Source organism: Hypanus sabinus, chromosome X1 (genome assembly GCF_030144855.1).
Source record: "Hypanus sabinus isolate sHypSab1 chromosome X1, sHypSab1.hap1, whole genome shotgun sequence".
NCBI classification, from domain to species: Eukaryota; Metazoa; Chordata; class Chondrichthyes; order Myliobatiformes; family Dasyatidae; genus Hypanus; species Hypanus sabinus.
In genome coordinates this window covers 15,417,209-15,436,557 of record NC_082738.1, presented here as the reverse complement: position 1 = coordinate 15,436,557, position 19,349 = coordinate 15,417,209, and the positions used below count along the sequence as shown (strand labels likewise).

The 19,349-nt window shown below is 39.8% G+C and overlaps 1 protein-coding gene across 6 annotated transcripts in view; it reads right to left on the bottom strand.

Moving 5' to 3' along the window:
• Positions 1 to 4,091: 4,091 nt before the first annotated feature.
• cdk2 (cyclin dependent kinase 2) overlaps positions 4,092 to 19,349 on the bottom strand; it is a 97,081-nt gene continuing 81,823 nt past the window's right edge. For all 6 annotated transcript variants that reach the window (XM_059955903.1, XM_059955908.1, XM_059955904.1 and 3 more), the window contains 5 exons: positions 16,552 to 16,672; positions 13,129 to 13,299; positions 11,511 to 11,612; positions 4,809 to 5,012; positions 4,092 to 4,225 (listed from right to left, as the gene is read on the bottom strand). In XM_059955903.1, coding sequence (XP_059811886.1) covers positions 4,121 to 4,225; positions 4,809 to 5,012; positions 11,511 to 11,612; positions 13,129 to 13,299; positions 16,552 to 16,672 — 703 coding nt within the window. In that variant the 3' untranslated portion in view covers positions 4,092 to 4,120. The remainder of the gene's footprint in view (positions 4,226 to 4,808; positions 5,013 to 11,510; positions 11,613 to 13,128; positions 13,300 to 16,551; positions 16,673 to 19,349) is intronic.

Below are 19,349 nucleotides of genomic sequence, written 5' to 3'. Positions count from 1 at the left end.
TGAACTCAGCTATCATTGTGACAAATTTCAATGTTGAGGGATCACTGATGACAGAATACCACTAGGTTGAATATATATGTTGTACTTTATATTGGCCACTTTTCAGACATGCTTATTTTAGGGTAATGTTATAAAATGCATGATAGCACGCATAAAGCTACCACTGGTGCAATACTATCACATATTTTCTAACTCTAGAGATGTATATTTGCCAAAAATCATATAACCACATAACAATTACAGCACGGAAACAGGCCATCTTGGCCCTTCTAGTTCGTGCCAAACACTTACTCTCATCTAGTCCCACCGACCCGCACTCAGCCCATAACCCTCCATTCCTTTCCTGTCCATATACCTCTCCAATTTTACTTTAAATTACAATACCGAACCTGCCTCTACCACTTCTACTGGAAGCTCGTTTCACACAGCTACAACTCTCTGAGTAAAGAAATTCCCCCTCATGTTACCCTTAAACTTTTGCCCCTTAACTCATGTCCTCGTTTGAATCTCCCCTACTCTCAATGGAAAAAGCCTATCCACATCAATTCTATCTATCCCCCTCATAATTTTAAATACCTCTATCAAGTCCCCCCTCAACCTTCTACGCTCCAAAGAATAGAGACCTAACTTGTTCAACCTTTCCCTGTTACTTAGGTGCTGAAACCCAGGTAATATTCTAAATCACTGAGCATTATTCCCCTCAGATAGTACCGACCAACACTACTGGCTCACAGACTATTTTTCCCCAGGATGGCAATGGCTAATGCAAGCAGGCATAATTTTAAGGTGATTGGAGAAAAGTATGGGGGGGGGGGGGGTCCCCCAGTAGATTTATTTATTTATTTATTTTTAACACAGCAGTAAGTATGTGAAATGCACTGCCACATATTAAGAACATGGATGAAAGAAAAATGGAGGGTAATCTGAGAGGGAAGGGTTAGATTGATCTTGGAGTTGGTTAAAATGTTGGCACAACATTATGGGCTGAGGGGCTTCTATTTTTGGTGTTAATAAGACACTCCTGACCCAATTGATAGGAGTGAGCAACTCACTCCAACAGTTCTATAATTTTTGACATTAACAATTGTGATGAAATCACATGACCGATTATTACAGTACTAAGTTACAATAAAATAGTTGTATTCACTACTTCCAGGCCACCAGCATGAAACACATGCTGCCCATAGTTTTACTGAAGAGTGTTATGTCTTAAGCCCTAATCAGACTGGAATGTCCAACTAAAGATGGGTCACTGAAGTCCAAATAGCTCAAAGCATAAAAGGGAGACAAAAATGTACGCCCTCTTACTGGTTCACATAAAATGCAGACAAAAGTAGGTGCTACTGGATACAGTTTTTAATTTTTCTATAACACAAATAATTTAGTCTACAAATATTTTTAATTTTTCACAAGTTCAAAACATGGTAATTGCAAATCTCAAGAATCCCAACGTTTTAAAAGAACATCAAACAAAGCTAATCCATGGACTCAAAAACTGGTGATAGTAGTAAGCACTACATTTAAGATCAACATTTTGGCTGGTTGTACAGCAAGGCAGTGTCTCAAAGAGAAGAAACACAGAAAAAAAGGTCACCAAGAGAACCAGAAAGTACAACATTCTGTAATTAAGATAATAAATCTGAATAAATTTTTAAAGATATAAAACAAATAGCTGTTTGAACATATACACCCAGATAAGCCTTGGTTTGAAATAGATTAGTTACTGCAGCGTAGGGCAAGTAGAACCAAGGTGGGAGTGTTTGGCTGAGGAACTTCACAATGGAACACAAAATTAAATTTACTGCAATTAGCCCTCTTTTCTAATTCAGGTACCAACATATTCTAAATCAGTACAGGTAAGGACTAAACCAGGGATTTTTCTTATTGTGCTGCACATTTCCTTACTGAACAATGGCTTATATCACTAATTGGCTCTTGGCTTAATCACTACACAACTTGTCAATGATTTCATTCTGTTTTGTTTTCCCTTAGAGGTCTGCAAGCCGAAAAATAATTCTGGAATAAGTTGCTGCATCCAAGATTTTCCCAAGACCCATTGACAAAGCTTGGGAATTATTAGATGACCATATTTTTGACCAATTTGTGGACGTCACAGGGAAGTAGCTTTGCAATTTAGGCCTTGCTAATGTCTTCATCAGCTCATTCACAATGTTACGATGTTTGACATGTTGAGGGACTAGTTTCGTTGACCACTAGGCAAATTGAAAATCACTAACAAAGCACAGCAGAGGCTGTACACAAGTATAATTGCCTAGTATGTTTGAGTTGCAAGACACATTGCCGCTGAATTTGAACCACCGCTGCAGGCCAATTAATTACAAATCAGTCCAAAGTAACAGCAGTCAGATTGTGTTCACGTGCACAAGTACTGGTTTAAACTTTAATAAGAGTTCAGGTGATATTGTGAGGAGCTAATAATATTTATAGCCAGTCTCAAAACACTGGAAAATTGTCCCTTGCTGGCCTACGGTTAGGAGTTGCATACAACAAATTAAAAGTTTTAACAGGTTCAAAAATGCATATTTATTTATCTTTAAGTGTCATCATATGCTATAAAGTCCTAATTAAGCTTTTGTGGAACTGGATATTCAACCTAAAGTAAATTAACAAGAATTAAAGGCTAAATGAATTAGAAGCTTCCTGCAAATTCAGTATCTGACCATTAGCTTATGGATCCACTGTGCAAATGGATACTGTTTATCATGTGTGTTGCTTACGCCTTCTCTATTCCTTTCCGAATTCTTCACTAATGCAAGACCAGCATTTGCTTCTTGAAATTGTTGCAACATCCCAAATTGAGTCGCGACCAAGACCAGCAAGAAAGAGAAGGACCAATTCACCACCTGGACCTACTGCACAGTCTATCCTACAAGTATAGGCAGCTATTACATGACTAAACGACAGCAGTCATGTTCTTGCAGGGAGAGACAAAAGCACCTCAAATCTAGACTTAATCAAGGTGTAGTGATCTAAAGTGACCATCCTGACTAACCATAAGAAACTAACTGCTACAACTATAACTTATCTGCTAAATGAACACACTACTAGTCTAATTATAATAAAGTATTATCAATAAATTTATATTTGCCTTTTGATAGACTACTTCCCATCTCTTACCTTTCTCAACATGCTTCACCTATGTTCACACAAACACATTCTGTGCCGCAGACACCCAAATGATGACCAAGTTCATCTTACTAACTGTGATCAATTACTGTGAGCTCACTGCAAAACTAGCTGAGATGAGCTAACTTAGCACCAGATTTCCTTATGGCTTAGTTTCACAATAGACTAACAGTACAGTCTAGTTTAATTATTCAATAAACTAGACTTAATCCCTTCTCCACTCACTCTTCAAGCTCACTGAGTAGTTTCTACCTACCATATAAGATCACTCTTCATATGCCAGACTGGATAATGAATGTTGGTTAAATATCTAACTGAAGGAACTATTGCATTCATGTTATGTAATCCTACATGCAAATAGCCAGCAAGGTTGTTGGATAACAAGGAAGTGAAGTCATGGTCTTTTCATCTCTCTCAACCAAGCCAATTGTGGCACTCTGACTGAAATCAGTAAATATGAAGAATCATACTGAGCTGTTTGGTTTGCGTTGCTCAGAGAGAAATTTGCACCTCTGAGCCATTAGATTATTGCTTTAATGGAGATTAGTTTTCTCTTAGATGAAAAGATGTCAGATTTTTTAAAATTATTTTGGTTAATTGGTCAAAATAATCACAACACACTTTAGGAACAGAGACTTAAAGCACAAATGCACAATTATTCTGTCTCTGTATTGCAATGGATTCACAGCCACTTTCCAGGAGCTTTTAAACTGTTGGTTATAGTCCCGTGAGGTAGGGTAACTGGAGGTCATCCATTTATCAAAGGAATGTAAGAATATTCAATATTTTTTAAGAATGTTAAATTTGAATGTTCACAAAGATCAGACAGAATTTGTAAATAAAAGCTCAAAGATGTTAGTGGGAAATAAATGGATCTTTGGCACTTCTGGGAATAACGACTGGGCAGACAGTATAAATAAACACTTTTGTCAGTTCCGAGACTTCCTCAGAGCAGCAATTGATAGGCTGAACTTTAAGCTCGAAGGTGAGGGACAGGTTTGGTCACATCTTGGAAGAAAGGATGGGACAGGGTACCCTTCGCTGAGATACGCTTGCTTGGATCATATTGAAGCATTTTCTGGAAGAAAAAGTAATCAAAGTTGGTCAGTTTCTGGTAATATATGACCTCTGCTTTCAAATTCATATGAATTTAAAAAATACATGGTAAGTTTTAAAAAACTTACTAAATGCAATACTAAAATTAAGGCAAGGGAAAATAGAGCACCAGAGATTGTAATTTATCTCTTGGAGTGTTAAATAGCACCCATTTCACGTTAGCAGCCAAAGATAAAATTTCTATCCAAATATTTACACCAGTTAATTTCAAGCAGAAACTCTTCCCAACAGCTCATACCTGTACCAGAACTGAGTATAAACTATTAAAATTTTAATAAGTTATACATTGATATATCAGTATAAGCGTAGAAACTTTCCATTTGCTTGTATTCTCAATTACTTGTTCGCAAAATCTGAAGGGTAAAAGTTGTCAGTGGGCTTAATATGACACTACACTAAGCTCTTAGTTTCAAACTAGTCCAAAACTACAGATGAGCATACCAGAATTTCTTTCCCAAATGTTTAACATTCCAGAGTTCTACAGTCTGATCACCATGCAACTCACACAATGTTTTAAAAGTCTTTCATCCAATCTTATTACTCACCGCCAACAGATCTCTGCCAATATCATCCAAAGGGGGGACCACTTTACTAAGATCCTGTTGAATCCACCTTGGAAATGTGGGCTTGTAATCAGGCATGGACGTCACTCCTGGCCAGATGGAATCATCTGGTGTTCCAAGGGTTCGGAATATGCGAAACAGCTGATCTATCTCAGAGTCTCCAGGGAATAAGGCTCTCCTTGTGATCTGAAACCAAACAAAAGCAGAATTGTCTAAAGTTCACACAAACCACTCTTATGTTTCAACAGTCGCCATCAAAGCTATGTCCCCAAATTTCAGATTCACATGTACATCAAAACACACAGTGAAATGTGTCATTTGTGTGAACAACTAACACAACCTAAGGATGTGCTGGGAGCAGCCCACAAGTGTCATCAAATATTCTGGCACCAACATAGCATGCCCGCAATGTTGAGCAACACAACACAAACAGCAAAACAAGCCCCTTTCCCACTCACACCCTCCAACCCTAAGACCTTGGCCCCAGACTTTCAGAAATGTCACAGGTAGGTAATGCATTAACACCTAAGGCAAATGGATGATTAGAAAGTCAGGATTCCATCCCTCAACATTTGCCTCCTATGTTCTGAGGTTGCTGTCTCTTGGTGCAGTTTACTTTAGGCAACTACGCTGCTACAGTATACATGTCACTACGTTTCATACACATGCCATAAGATACCAGGAAACCATTTAAAATTGCTACCAAAAAAAAGGGAGAGAAAAGGCAGGAAAAACAGTAAGGAAGAAATTATGGCCATTTGTACTCTTTCGCAACTATATGCGCTGTGTGTTACTGTATGTACTGTGTTTTGCACCTTGGCCCTGGAAGAATACTGTTTTGTTTAGCTGTATACATGTGCATAGTTGAATGACAATTAAACTTTAATTCAAACTCAAACAGCTTGAGCAGTTTCCAAAAAGGCCAAGGAACTTGGACTCATCTTCCCCTTATTGCCCAGGGACACCAATACTACTTGCAGGGCCTCTGCTGCTGTTCCGGTAGAGATCAGTGCAGCCAGTATACTGCCGGGATTATATTTAATGCTTTCTTAAATATTATGGCAATATATTTACACGCCTGTAAAACAGCCCAATACATCAGTAAGCAATTAAAAGATAAGATTTTGGAGAGCCTGCTGTAGGTGGTGCTGGTTTCCTGAAATGCAAAAGGCATCAGTGACATGAGTCTTCCATATCGTAGCAAGATGCTCCCTTCAATGTTAAACTGGAGGATCCTGGCTCTAGAATCTAACTGGCATGCATTATAAAGGAATTATCACACTGATACACTCTGCCGATCAGTTTGCAGTTAGTTGCCTGAAGCATTTCAATGTATAATTATTGTTATTCTCTAGTTACTGTACATCAGCCACAAGAAAGAAAGCTAATTGGAAACGATTTGGAAAGTGTGTAGCTTGGTTGGGTGGAGTTGTTCTCCAAACTTGGCAATTTACTTGCAAACATCTCATCACCATATGAGGAGATATCGTCAATGCACTGTTAATTGTATTGTGTCCTCTGAATGCTTGGCATTTATATACTTATCAATTAACTGATTGGTCGTCATTATGGAAACTCAATTGTGATGCAGGGAGGAAATCTCGTCACTGACCAAAAGAACAAATCAAGCTATTGGACGAGACCAATGTGGTCCTCAAAACCCAATGCAGAGACTGCAGCAAACTGGGAGAAAACATCAATTGGCTGTCAAGCAATATGACCAACTCTCCCTAATCTCTACCCGCACAAATTTGACTGGGCATCAGTGAAAGTCATGGCGCATGCAAACATGTGGTATGTAAGAGAATTCCTAGGTGTTTTCCATGAACAATTCTGTAAACAAACACGTAGGCACCCATCTTATTTATGAACCAATGCAGGCAAAATTCCAGGCCACAATGCACGAAGTTTGCCATGCAACCAGTCAACAACGACCCCCCCCCCCCCACATCACTATTGAGTTTCTGTAATGACAACCAATCAGCTGATTGATAAATATATAAAGGCCAAGCAATTGGAGGACATACTACAATTAACAGTGCACTGATAATGTCTCCTCATATTGCAACAAAATGTTTACAAGTAAATTGTCAAGATAAGAGAACTCAACCCAACCAGGATTTTATTTTGTAAATTGAGGATGCCAAATCATTTTACTGTGTGTAGAATCTCCCATGCATCAACTATGGTCATCGTTCATTTAAAAAGATACTTTAATGATGATTTATCATTAGGGCCTTTTTAAAGATTCTTAGAAAAATAAAAGTTCGAGTGGTTTTTGGTGCATTCCCTAAGCATTGGACTGCAAGGTTAATTAAGTTTCAACACAGCATGAGAGCCACTAATACGCTTTCACTCTTTTGTCAGACGAAGGTATACTCTAGTGTTCCATATTCTGCAGTCAGGTCACAATTTTAGAGTGTCGGATGAAAAAGAATATCATTTAATTCTAATAGACACACCACACACTGGCTGTGCAATGGTTAAAGATTTATCAACTAGTTTGAATATTTCATTAACAGTGAACTCTTTTTCTCCCCTCAATAACCTCAGTGTGAAGCACACAGTTACAGCTCCACCAGAGGCCTTATGATGCCATGAAACAGTGGATGTACTATATGTAACCCAAAAAAAGCAGAAGTATGTGTCGTGGAGGGCAAGAATTTTTACCCTAATGGGAATGGGTCAGCGTTTCATTACATCTTGAGCCCACCACACAAGAACCATGTATCATACTTGAACAATAAAGCCATTTTAAAGTAAGTTTCACAAGAGCTCTATTTATTCTGCTCCTTATACAATGAACATTGCTACAAAGCATAACTTGAACAGAGGTCAGCAACTAAATTTCACCTGAAATATTTAGTCATGGAACAAGATTGGGCAATAAAGTATTATTCTCATGTAGAGACAGCTTTTTTTTTAAAAAAAGGCACTACTCTCCAAATGTTCCCCCTCTAATTCATAGGCCAATTTGTTCTCCAGAACCAAATGCAGAAATGCTTGTTATTGGGCAAAAGACTTATTGTTCTCCTGAGCACCCTTCAGAAATCCTACCTATCCTTTCCCCTCCACATGAATCATCTCAGTCAGTATCTTCAGTAATGTGAAGTATCTTCTTCCATGGCATTCTGTCCTCTCCTATCAGATTCCCCCTTCTCCAGCTCTGTATCTCTTTCACCAATCAACCTCCCAGCTCATTACTTAACCCCCCCCCCCCCCAAGTTTCACCTATCATCTGGTGTTTCTTCCTCCCCTCCCCCAACTTCTAACTCTGACTCCTCATCTTTTTTCCGCTAGTCCTGATGAAGGGTCTTGGCCTGAAACATCGACTGTACTCTTTTCCATAAATGCTGCCTGGCCTGCTGCGTTCCACCAGCATTTTGTGTGTGTTGTTTGGATTTCCAGCATCTGCAGATTTCCTCGTTTGACACTGGCCTGTCCTGTTTATCAAGTATGTGGGAAAGAGGTACCCAACTGCCTTCTAACAATCATTTTAAATAATCAAGCAGACTAACACTGAAGTGATTAAAATCAAAAAAAAATTTTTACGAGAATTGTTTCTGTATATATGAGAAAATGTTTTAACATTTCAAGCTGCTGCAAGAATATCATATCCCCTGTCTTTACCAACCCTATCATACCAGAGTCATGCACTGTATCATGCCCCACAACCACTGGCCTAAAGGAAAACCAGATGAGATGAATGACACAGGCATCAGGGTGAAGAGAAGCTGGGAGATCATCTGAGTGCTAATGATAGTGATCATAGACATTGATGTATTTCTTTAAGAACTCAGCACTCTGAATGGACATCTTTGTGCCCTGTCTTAATGCACTCTAGACAATCTGGCATTAATTAATTTGATGAAAAGAACATTTTTACCTTCACAAATCACTACATGGCTATCTCATTTTCTCTATTTAAGTAGATTTTCATTGGGCTAGTATTAACTGTCAGCTGCTTGCTATCTGTTATGATCCTTGGCACACTCCTAATTGGAAATAATGAATGTTGTTCAGGTGAGTTATAGGGAAAAGAAGCTGTGTCTGGTATAAAATACTCAAAAAGGAAATAGCCACTTTTGTGAGCTTATAGAAGCCTATTCAGGACAAGTAGGGTGTAAACAACTGGCTTGAAAGGTTAGATAATCATTCAGATCTACTCACATTTTCATACAAAATACGAGGTAGCTCAAGGCATTTCCATGAGTACTGTTCCCCTATTTCCCTGTAATCTATTGCCTCTCACAACTCCCCTCAGAGTCCACCACTCACCTACACACTAGAGGCAACTTACAGTGGCCAATTAACTTAGCAAACCCACATATTTTTTGGGATGTGGGTAGAAACTGCAGCACTTGGAGACAACCCACATGGTTACAGGGAGAACGTGCAATTCCACAGAATCAAAACCAGTCACTGGAGCTGTGTGAGAACAGCACTACCTGCTGTGCCATCCACATGCTCGAGCACCTTCTGGCTAAATTCAATGACTAATTGAGACTTTTGAATTAGTGAATACAGAGCAAATAGAAACAAAAATGTCAAAACTGCAGCAAGGAAATAGGCCACTCAGGCCAGCACACTTCTGCTAGTGCCTATGCTCTGCACAAACATCCTCTTCTCAGTTCAATGTAAACTTCTATCCCCCTTCTTGCTTAATCCCCATTAAAGATCCGTGTGAAAACCTACTGTGCCAGAACATCCCATATTCTTGTTATCTGATAAAATGCTATTCACCTGAAATATTAACCTTCTCCACAGATGGCATCCAACTGACCCAGTTTTCCCCACATCACATGTTTGATTTCAGAATTGTAGCATCTGGGGTATTTCAATATTTTCAGTATAGCACCTGGAACATGGCTCATCTCGAGGAGAGGGAAGTGTCTCTGTACTTACATTTATTTATCTATCAATGCAGTGCGGAACAGGCCCTTCAAACTGCATCGCCTAGCATCCCACCGATTTAACCCTAGCCTAATAATAGGACAACTTACAATGACCAATTAGCCTATCAACTGGTACGTTTTTGGACTGTGGCAGGAAACCCACGAGCTTTCTTAGTCCACTACTTGCACTTTAGCCAGAACAGGCATCTCTGGGCAGACATAGATTAAACCCTGACACTGCCTGCATGGATTTATGACCAGTATGAGCAGTAGATTTGTGCAAAGGGCTGTGACAATGTTATTTTCTCCCCTTATTTCCTTCCTCTAGAGGAAATATTGGAAAATAAAGATGAGGTACCTGTCATTCAAAGGCACATACAAGTCACACATGTTGTAATCTAGCATATCAACTGGCAGCATAAACACATCTCCACATCTTTTATATTTTCAGCAAGGTATTAAATTTGTGGCGTGTCTGTCCTGCTGCATGTTATGCTGCTTTATATAAAAAAGACACAGGGAACTTCGTCTGGTGTTTTAATAGAGAACTGGCCAGATGCCACTTGTTTGGCTTTCCACTCAGGCTAAGTAACTATTGTCAACAAAAAAGTCTTGGGGGTCTTTTGCATAGAAACATGTGAACAAACCCACTGGACCATCTTAAGACAGAGAACCTCACTCTTATCTGGATCTATAATGTTGGTATTACAAAGCTGGACTGGTTCACACAAAGATGCTGTGACAAAAGCATCTGTCTTATTATGCAGTATAGAACTAACTTAAGCAGACTTTAAATCCACTGAAAAACCAAAGGTGCAGGGATCATCTACTACATAAAGCATATAAAACTCATAACTAGCAATGCAAGTCACTCTCTATTCAAACAGTTAATGGGCATTGGGAATCTGTAAAAACCGGGGTTTCAATGCACTCATGTACAATTTTGAAAGTTTAAGACCACACAAAATCAATGCAAGACCATCAACCATAAAACACAATTCAAATCGGGAAACTGACTAGTATGGGAAAAACCCCATCCTGTCATAAAGCACTGTAAGAGGCCATTCAGCCCATTGAGTCTGCACCAATCATACTATATATATATATATATCCCAGTTTATTAACCTCACATTCTCATTAATTCCATCCATATTCTACTATTAATATAGACACTCGGGCCAATTTACAGTGACCAATTAGTTACCATGTTTGGTATCTGAGCACCCAGAGGAAATCCAGTCATAGGGAGATCACACAAACTCCACACTGACACCACCTAATGTTGAGATTGAACCTAGGTCACTGAAACTGAGAGCTAGTAGTTCCACCAGCTGCACTACTGTGCCACCCTGTGTGCTGAAAACATTCACCATTAGAGGGATGAGTTTTTAAAAAATTATGGAACCCATCTCTTTTCCCTCGTAATTCGGGACTTGTGCTTGAACATCAACCACAAATCAGCATTCACGTTAGACTGGTTTATTTTCAGGACTTGGGACTGTCCGGCAAATGTGTGTGTACGGATAGAGCAGTTGTTGATGTTACCAGTGGAAGTCAGCAACAATCATTCTTTGGGATATTGTTTCAACACCTCCCCAGTAGCAGGCTATAAAGACAAGGTAACAGTCACTCTGCCGTTTCCTTTAGCCCCCGTCTGAAACATACAATCTGAGAGTGGAGAAAAGGAGAAGCAGAGAGGAAAAAAGTACTTAATTTCAGAAAATACATCTCTAAGGTATATTTTTCACGTGAATCGTTAACTACACTAGCTAACTTTACAAATCATTACCATTTCAGCAAAGATGCAGCCAAGACTCCAGATGTCGACTGCAGTAGAGTAATATTTACATCCCAGGAGGATCTCAGGGGCACGATACCACAGCGTGACAACCTGCAAAGAAAAAACACAACACTTCAAGCTCATATTCACCTTGGTTTGAGCTGCCAGAATATTTATAGTCATACAGTTCCTGACGACTGGAAAGAATAAATGTTTTTAGACTTTGTCTACATTTTCATGCTATCAGTTGCATAGTTATTTCTTTCCCAATATCATGTTTCTCATACTTTTCCAGGTTTTAACCCTTCAAACAAAAATAGAAAATGCTGGAAATACCAAGCCAGTTTAGGTAACAAAGGAGGCTAATGAAAGCAGGACGGTGAAGGTTATCTACATGAATTTTAGTAAGGCATCCAAAAAGGTCATGTATAGTAGGCTGATCCAAAGGTCAAGACACATGGGATCTGTGGCCAGCTGGCTAGCTGGTTCCAAAATTGATTTGGTGATAGGTGGCAGGGGATAGTGGTGTCTTCCTGATTGCAAGTCTGTGACTAGTGGTATACCCCAGGGATTAGTGCTAGGATTTCTGCTGCTGATGATATACATTAACAACCTGGATGTGAATGGAGCAGGAATGATTAGTAAGTTTGCAGATGACACTAACATTGATTGTTGGGAATACTGAGGAAGATTGTCCAAGGAAACAGCAGGATGTCACTGTAAATCAGCTGGAAAGTTGATCAGAGCATTGGCAAATGGAATTAATCCTGACACGTGCCAAGGGGATATAGGGTTCTAACACATACAGTAAATGATAGGATGCTAAGAAACTTTGAAGAATAAAAGAGACCTCAGGGTCCAAGCTCATAGTTCCCTGAAAATGGCTTAACAGGCGAATAGGGTTTTGAAGAACCCGAGAACGAGCATTTATTCCCATTGCTACTTTCTGTCTGTGAACCACTTCTCAATCCATGTCAGTGTATTGTGCCCCATTTCCTGTGCTCTAATTTTAATGATTAACCTCCTATTTGAGACATTATCAAGAGCCTTCCGCTAATCAATATACACCACATTCACAGGTTCCCCTTATCTATTCTGCTAGTCACAAATCAATAAGCTCTAATCGATTAGTCAAACATAGTTTTCCTTCATAGGTTCATGCTAATTCTGTTCAATCCTATTATTTCATGTTGTTGTGTTATTACATTTCTCTTTGTAGGTTCCAGGATTTTCAATATCATTGATTCAAGCTATTGGGTCATTAGTTTCCCATTTTCTCTCCCCCCTTCCTTAAATTGTGGGGTCACATTTGCTCCCCTCTGATCTACAGGAACAATTCCAGAATCTATTGAATTTTGGAAGATGTGAACAAGAGCACCTACCATCTCCACAGCCTCCAGTGTTAAAACTTTAGAATACAAATGATCAGGTCCATCAGATTTATCAGCATAGCCTGTGCTGATGGGTAGTATCCCGGGACCTTACAGAATGAGGTGTTAATTATGTTGCAAGTCACACGATCACTCCCAGGAGCTGTATAGGGAGCTATGTAGGTAATCAGGGGCAGGAGATGCTTTGGCTCAGAAGACTCCAATGCTTAAGAGATGGCAGACTGTAGGTAACATACCTCATGGGTGTACGTGCGAACAGGTACGCCAAAAGCTCGCGCGAGTCCAAAGTCAGCTAGTTTAATCGCACCTTCGGCATTGATCAGCAGGTTCTGGGGCTTCAAGTCCCGATGAAGCACCCGGTGAGAATGACAGAACGCGAGGCCCTGCAGCAGCTGGAATAGGTAACTCTGAGCAAAACAAAACGCCCAGTCATTAGTCAGCTCAACATCTCACACCAACCACGACATTAAGGTGAATAAGAAACAAACCTGGACATGCAAAACCTCCACAACCAACTTCATCTGACACACAGCAGTCCCATTTCAAATACTAACTCTGCTTACTGCGTGTAGTAAACAAGGCCAGGGAGCCTCGAGGCTGGAGTTTACCAGAGGGGTAAAAATTAAAACATGAACAGCAGGGGGAAAAATAAAAGTGTAAACCTCAGTGGGGGAAGGGGGTTGGAAAATAGTCATTCCCGTGAAAAAGAGAAAAAGCAGGAATGCTGAGCTCCCCTCTCTGCATTCCCTGGTATATTGTCAACAGCTTGGAATATTGATGAAAGCAAGGCCCTCTTTCAAAAGGACAGGATGAAGGCTTTGCTTTGGATACAAGTCATGAGAAATGTGGAATTAGTGAGACTATAGTAGATAGTTTTTAATGTTGCATTCAGTAATCACAGCATCGGACTTGGTCTGGGTACAGCCCATCTCCAGTCAAATAATTGTTACAGTTAAGAGCCATACACGTTTTGCTATTGGTTTATTATTGTCACACATACCAAGATACAGTGAAAAGCTTGTCTTGCAAACTGCTCATATATATATTATACACTCATAAACTGCTATTCACTACAAAGTGCAGGTAAACAATAAAGTGCAAGAATATAACAAGGTAGATTGAGAGTCCAAGAATCAATCCTTGCACAAGAGGTCCATTCAAGAGGTAGTTATCCACGTAGCAGATGCTGTCCTTGAGCCTGGTGCTACGTGCTTTCAGGCTTTCGTATCTTCTGCCCAATGGGAGAGGGATGAAGAGAGAATGACCGGTGTGGGTGGGGTCTTTGATTACGCTGGCTGATTTACTGAGGCAACAAGTATAGACAAAGCATGTACGCAGGTCATTCAGCCCACAGCAATGGTTAAACATCCATACAGCATTGCATTCTCATATGGGTGGGTAAACGTGTGAAGAATGAAACAATTCGCACAGAAACAGGAAGAGGCTGATCAGTCTATTGAGTCTACTCTATTTTGCTACTCAACTAGAGCACAGCTCCAGGGTTTGATTCTTACCTCTGGTGCTGTCAGTATGGAATAAGACCTTCTCCAACAAGACTTTGTGGATTTCCTCCCACATCCCAAAAATGAGGTAGGCCAATTGGACACTGTAAATTACTATTTAGTGCAAGTTAATAGCAGAAAGAATCAAAAGGGAGTTGAACGGCATGTATGAGATAGAACAAGTACTAGTGCTACAAGGAAATATGGAAGTGGTGAGGGTTAATCCCACAGGGCCAGCATGTGCACAATGGATTGAATGGTCTTTCTCTGTGAAGTTACAAATACTTGACCACAGCTGATCTACATCAACCCTATTACCTGTTGTAACCTTTACTTAGGAAAAAAAAATTGATTAATTTTCACATTGGAACTTTAAATTCCTTCCTAGCATTACAGCCTTTCAGAGGATTCCAGCTTTGTGTTATTGTTTTTGTGAAGAGATGCTGCTTGATTTCATTTCTAAATGGGTTAGGTCTTAATTGTAAGATTACATTCCCTGAACTCCGCCATCAGAGAAAATAACACACACAGTTTCAAAGGGCAGGTTTTGAGTTACATGGGCGAGGACACAAGTTCCAAATTGTGCATAGGCTAAAAGATGATAAGTTAGAACAAAAGTGCCAGCAGTACAGAGACTAGGATAAAATAAATTTTTAAAAATCTCAAAAAGATAAAAGGACCATTATTAAACCAAAAACAAAAATTTCTAAAACCCCCTGTTCTATTACAAGTAGAATGAGCTATTTCTCACATGTGGTTGGAGGAACTGCCAAGTTAAATAGTCTATCATCAATGGGAGGTTTGTACGTGAACTAAACAGTGCACATAGCCTGCGACTGAAGGTCAACTTCTGGAGCTACAGGATCACTTCTTGCCGAGCCCCAGCATAACGCAAGTCCTAAACGTCCAGAATAATCATATACAGCTTTAGCAGGATGACCAACCCATCTTCTGATTCATCTTTTTGATTCCAGTTAAGTTGCCCAGCAAAGGATTGTTTTTCCCACAATGATCAATAATAACAAAAGAAACTGGAAAAGGAATGGACTATTCAGCCCTTGAGCCTGATTCGCCATTCAATAATATTATGGCTTGTCTTATCTTGGCTTCTGTTTTTCTACCCCATAACTCTCGCTTCTCAATAAACCCAAACACATCCATCTCAATCTTGAATAATAACTCAGCCCTCCACAGAAATTCACCATTACCACAGAGGAAAAAAATTGCTCCTCATACATCTGAAATAGGCAACCCCTTGTTCTGAAACTATTCCCAGAGTGGAAACTATTCTCTCTGTATGCATCTTGTCAAGGACCCTTGAAATCTTAAAATGTCCCAATGAAGCAAGTCAACCCAACTGTCCAAAACAGCGCTGGACCCCAATACACGCCTCGGCAAATGGCACAAGTTGTCAATCAAGATGCATTCTCAGCTGTACCACAAACTGTTGGTACCTCAATATTGCGCTATCCAGGTTAACAAGTCATTTTGGGAAAATAAAATATCACAATCTGTAGTTAATCTTTAAGACAAAATGTTTGGGTGGATACAAGATATGGCACCATTCAAAATGAACCAGACCAGTTTTCTTATCATTTAGCTGTCAAACAAAACAGAGCAAATGGTGAAATATTTCATTGCTGTTTGTGCATTCTTGCTCTGCGCATATGGGCTGGCTTGCTTGCTTGCACGGCAAAAGTTTGTAAAAGGTTGTCTACGTTGAGAAGAAGCTTTAAAATGCCCTGAGACTGCAAAATGCACACTGTAAATGCAAGCTCTTCCTCATTAATGCACCAATTCTTCAGCTGATGCTCCCTTTGGGTGTTCTTCACCATTCACCATAGAATTAACCAAACTGAGTGCCTGCCAAATATCATCTAAGAAATAGATGTTTCGCTTTTTTTAAAAAGGCATAAAATCTATTTTATACAGTTCTCCAACTTGCTGTTTTAAGTTCGATTAAATCTACATTTTTGAGTAGTTTAACTTGTATCAGAAATTTCGCCATAATGCTGGCTGACAAAATAATAAACTAAGCCACAATACAATGGAGCACATAGTGGGGAAGATATCAATTGCACTAAGCCCCTCAAGCATTCGATTTGCTCTTGCTCTATTTAATTTTAACTTCATTCCACAAAACCAATGTGCTTTTACCTTGATGAGTGGCAATGGGATCCCAGTGACCGAAGAGACGTCCATGAACTTCTTCAGATCCTGATGCAGGAACTCAAAGACCAAATAGAGTTTATTCTCCGTATGAATGACATCAAGTAACCTGAGGGAGCAGGGGTGGAGGAAGGGGAAAAGAGGAATACTAGTGATCCAGTCATTCCCAACTCTCTTCTCCAGAAAGAACTTTTGCTCACTCATTGTGTTGGGGTGGATTCAGTACTTGGACAATGCACATTTTATGACTTGCAGATGGAAGCTATCCTCCTCAAGTATGATCTGGTTGCCAACCAACTTGACATAGGCTGCAACAGAGGTATTGAAAGTGGGTGGGGATTGTTTGCAGCCATCAACGAAGCCAATTGTGCAAGCCAAATCAGCCTGCATGACCTACCCTTGAACGTAGTATGGGGAAAGTTAGCCAGGGTCAACAACTCAGCCATTTTAGTGACAGAGCACTTGCACTACATTAATCAAAATTCTACCCTGTACAATGTGGCCACAGGTACCAACCCTTGAAAGAATGGCAAGATATTAAATTACTTTAGAAGGGCTATTTGAGAAATCTTGAATTTGAGTTTTGCAAAAAACCACAAATCAGCCAAGGTGATTGTTTTGTCTGTTTTATGTCCCTTTGAAAAGCCTTGATTTGTGAAAATATGTGAAAGCCACTCCAAGTGGGAGCTATACAACAGCAAGCTGTTGCATGATGCCAGAGGAAGATGGGATACTTTCTTCCTTGTCATGCTCTCCTGACCTAGACCAAAATCAGAGTCAAAGCTTCCAAGGGAGTTGCAACAGCCTTTTATGAAATCAGCTCCACCACACAGTAATGAGAGCCGCAGCAAGAATCCAAGTACAGAAGAAGTCCAGACTAACCTTTGCTTTCCATAACAATTATGCTCAGTCACACGTAAAATGATCCCAAGATTTGGGTTGCTTTCTGTTTTAATTCGTCTGATTAGGGATAGTTGATAAAGTATGTAAAAGGGTTAACACTTCGTTAAACAATAGCAGCCTGTTTTACTGAAAGAAACCGCTGATGATCAACAGATGTACTAATTTTGTTATTGAATGCTGAGCAAAATTTCTCTTTGAAGGTAGCCAGTTAGGGTTTCAGAATGCTTATCTCCTTGTGCAGTCAAGCATAGAGATAGGACAGCTCCAGTCTGTTTTGTGTATATGAGGCCATTATGCGTATTCTGTAATTTGTTTTTTTGGACTGTCATGTAATAGATAACTTTGACTCCAGCCTGGTACCAGAATATATCCATTCATAAGGGGAGTTAGTTGGTGGATTGGGCTTGAACAGTCAGACTGTTCCTGTTTGAGCAACTATATGAGTAAGCCCCGGGTTCTTTGAATGAAGAGTTTGTACTTATACAGTCTCTGAGTGAGCTTATCCGGATTCGACTTCCACATAGTCAATGTAGCTCTGTGAGAGGCAGGTCGTGCCTCATGAGCCTGATTGAATTATACGAGTATGTGAAAAAGTGCATTGATGAAAGTAGAGCAGTGGATGTGGTGTATAATGGCATTTGATAACATACCCTCACTCAGAAAGTCAGGGACATGGGATCCAGGGAAACTTGGCTGTGTGGATTCAGAACTGGCTTACCAACAGAAGGCAGAAGGTGGTTGTAGATGGAGTATATTTTGCCTGGGGGGGGGGTCAATGACCAGTGATATTCTCCAGGGATCTCTTCTGCGACCCCTGCTCTTTGTGATTTTTATAAATGACTTGGATGAGAAAGAGGAAGGGTGGGTTAGTAAGTTTACAGATAACACAAAGGTTCTTTCATGTTTGAATGAAGCTCAAGGAAGAGCATTTCAACTTTTAATTAAGAACTTTAGAATCTTCTGAACTTAGCATCATTTTACATCACTCAGACCATTACTACTGCTGCAGTTATGGACAGATATTATTGTCAATGATTCTATAGTTGACCCTTACAGCCATCTTTTGATTCTTTACTTGTACAGCCCTTTCATCTTGCAACATCACCCCAAGTACCATCAAATCTCTCCTGCCTTACATACCATCATAGGATTTCCTACTTTGCTCTTCTGCCATGCTTTCCTTTCATTTTGTCCGCAAGATTTATCAATTTATCAATATCAAGATTTCGCAAGATTCGCGGGCATTTATCATCAGACCCCAATTGCCTCTGAACTAAGTGAATCACTGGGCCACTTCCAAAACCAGTTAGGAGTTGATCATGTTGCTGTGGGTCTGGAGTTATATAGATCAGCTAGACTGGGCAAGTATACGAATGACGAAGATGGGTTTGTACACGAAACTCTAATAAGTTCATGGTCCCATTACTGGACCAAGCTCTTTATTCCAGACTTATTTACTTGGGACTTTAATTCCCCAGCTTCTTTGGCATGATTTGAACTCATTATACCCAGATTTGAAATATTAGGTAACACTTTGCTACTTTCTGTATCTGTTGTTACTTAAAACCTCTCTCTAACCTTTCCAAGCGCTGAAGAAATGTCACTAGCCCAAATCAAGATGTTTCCCTCTCCACAGATGCTACCTGACCTGTTGAGCATTTCCAAAAGTGTCTTTATTTGATTTATCATCCCCTTTCAGAACAAAACAGAAACTGGCTTTTTATAAAAAGAAACCTCCTGCCAGCATGCATTACTGGGGAGAGTTTAAACTAGAATTGTTGTGGGGTGGGAACCAAACTGAAGAGACTGGGGAAGAGGAGGTTGGCTCACAAATAGAGAAAGCTTGTAGACAGTGTGAGAGGGAAGATAGGTAGGTGATAGAG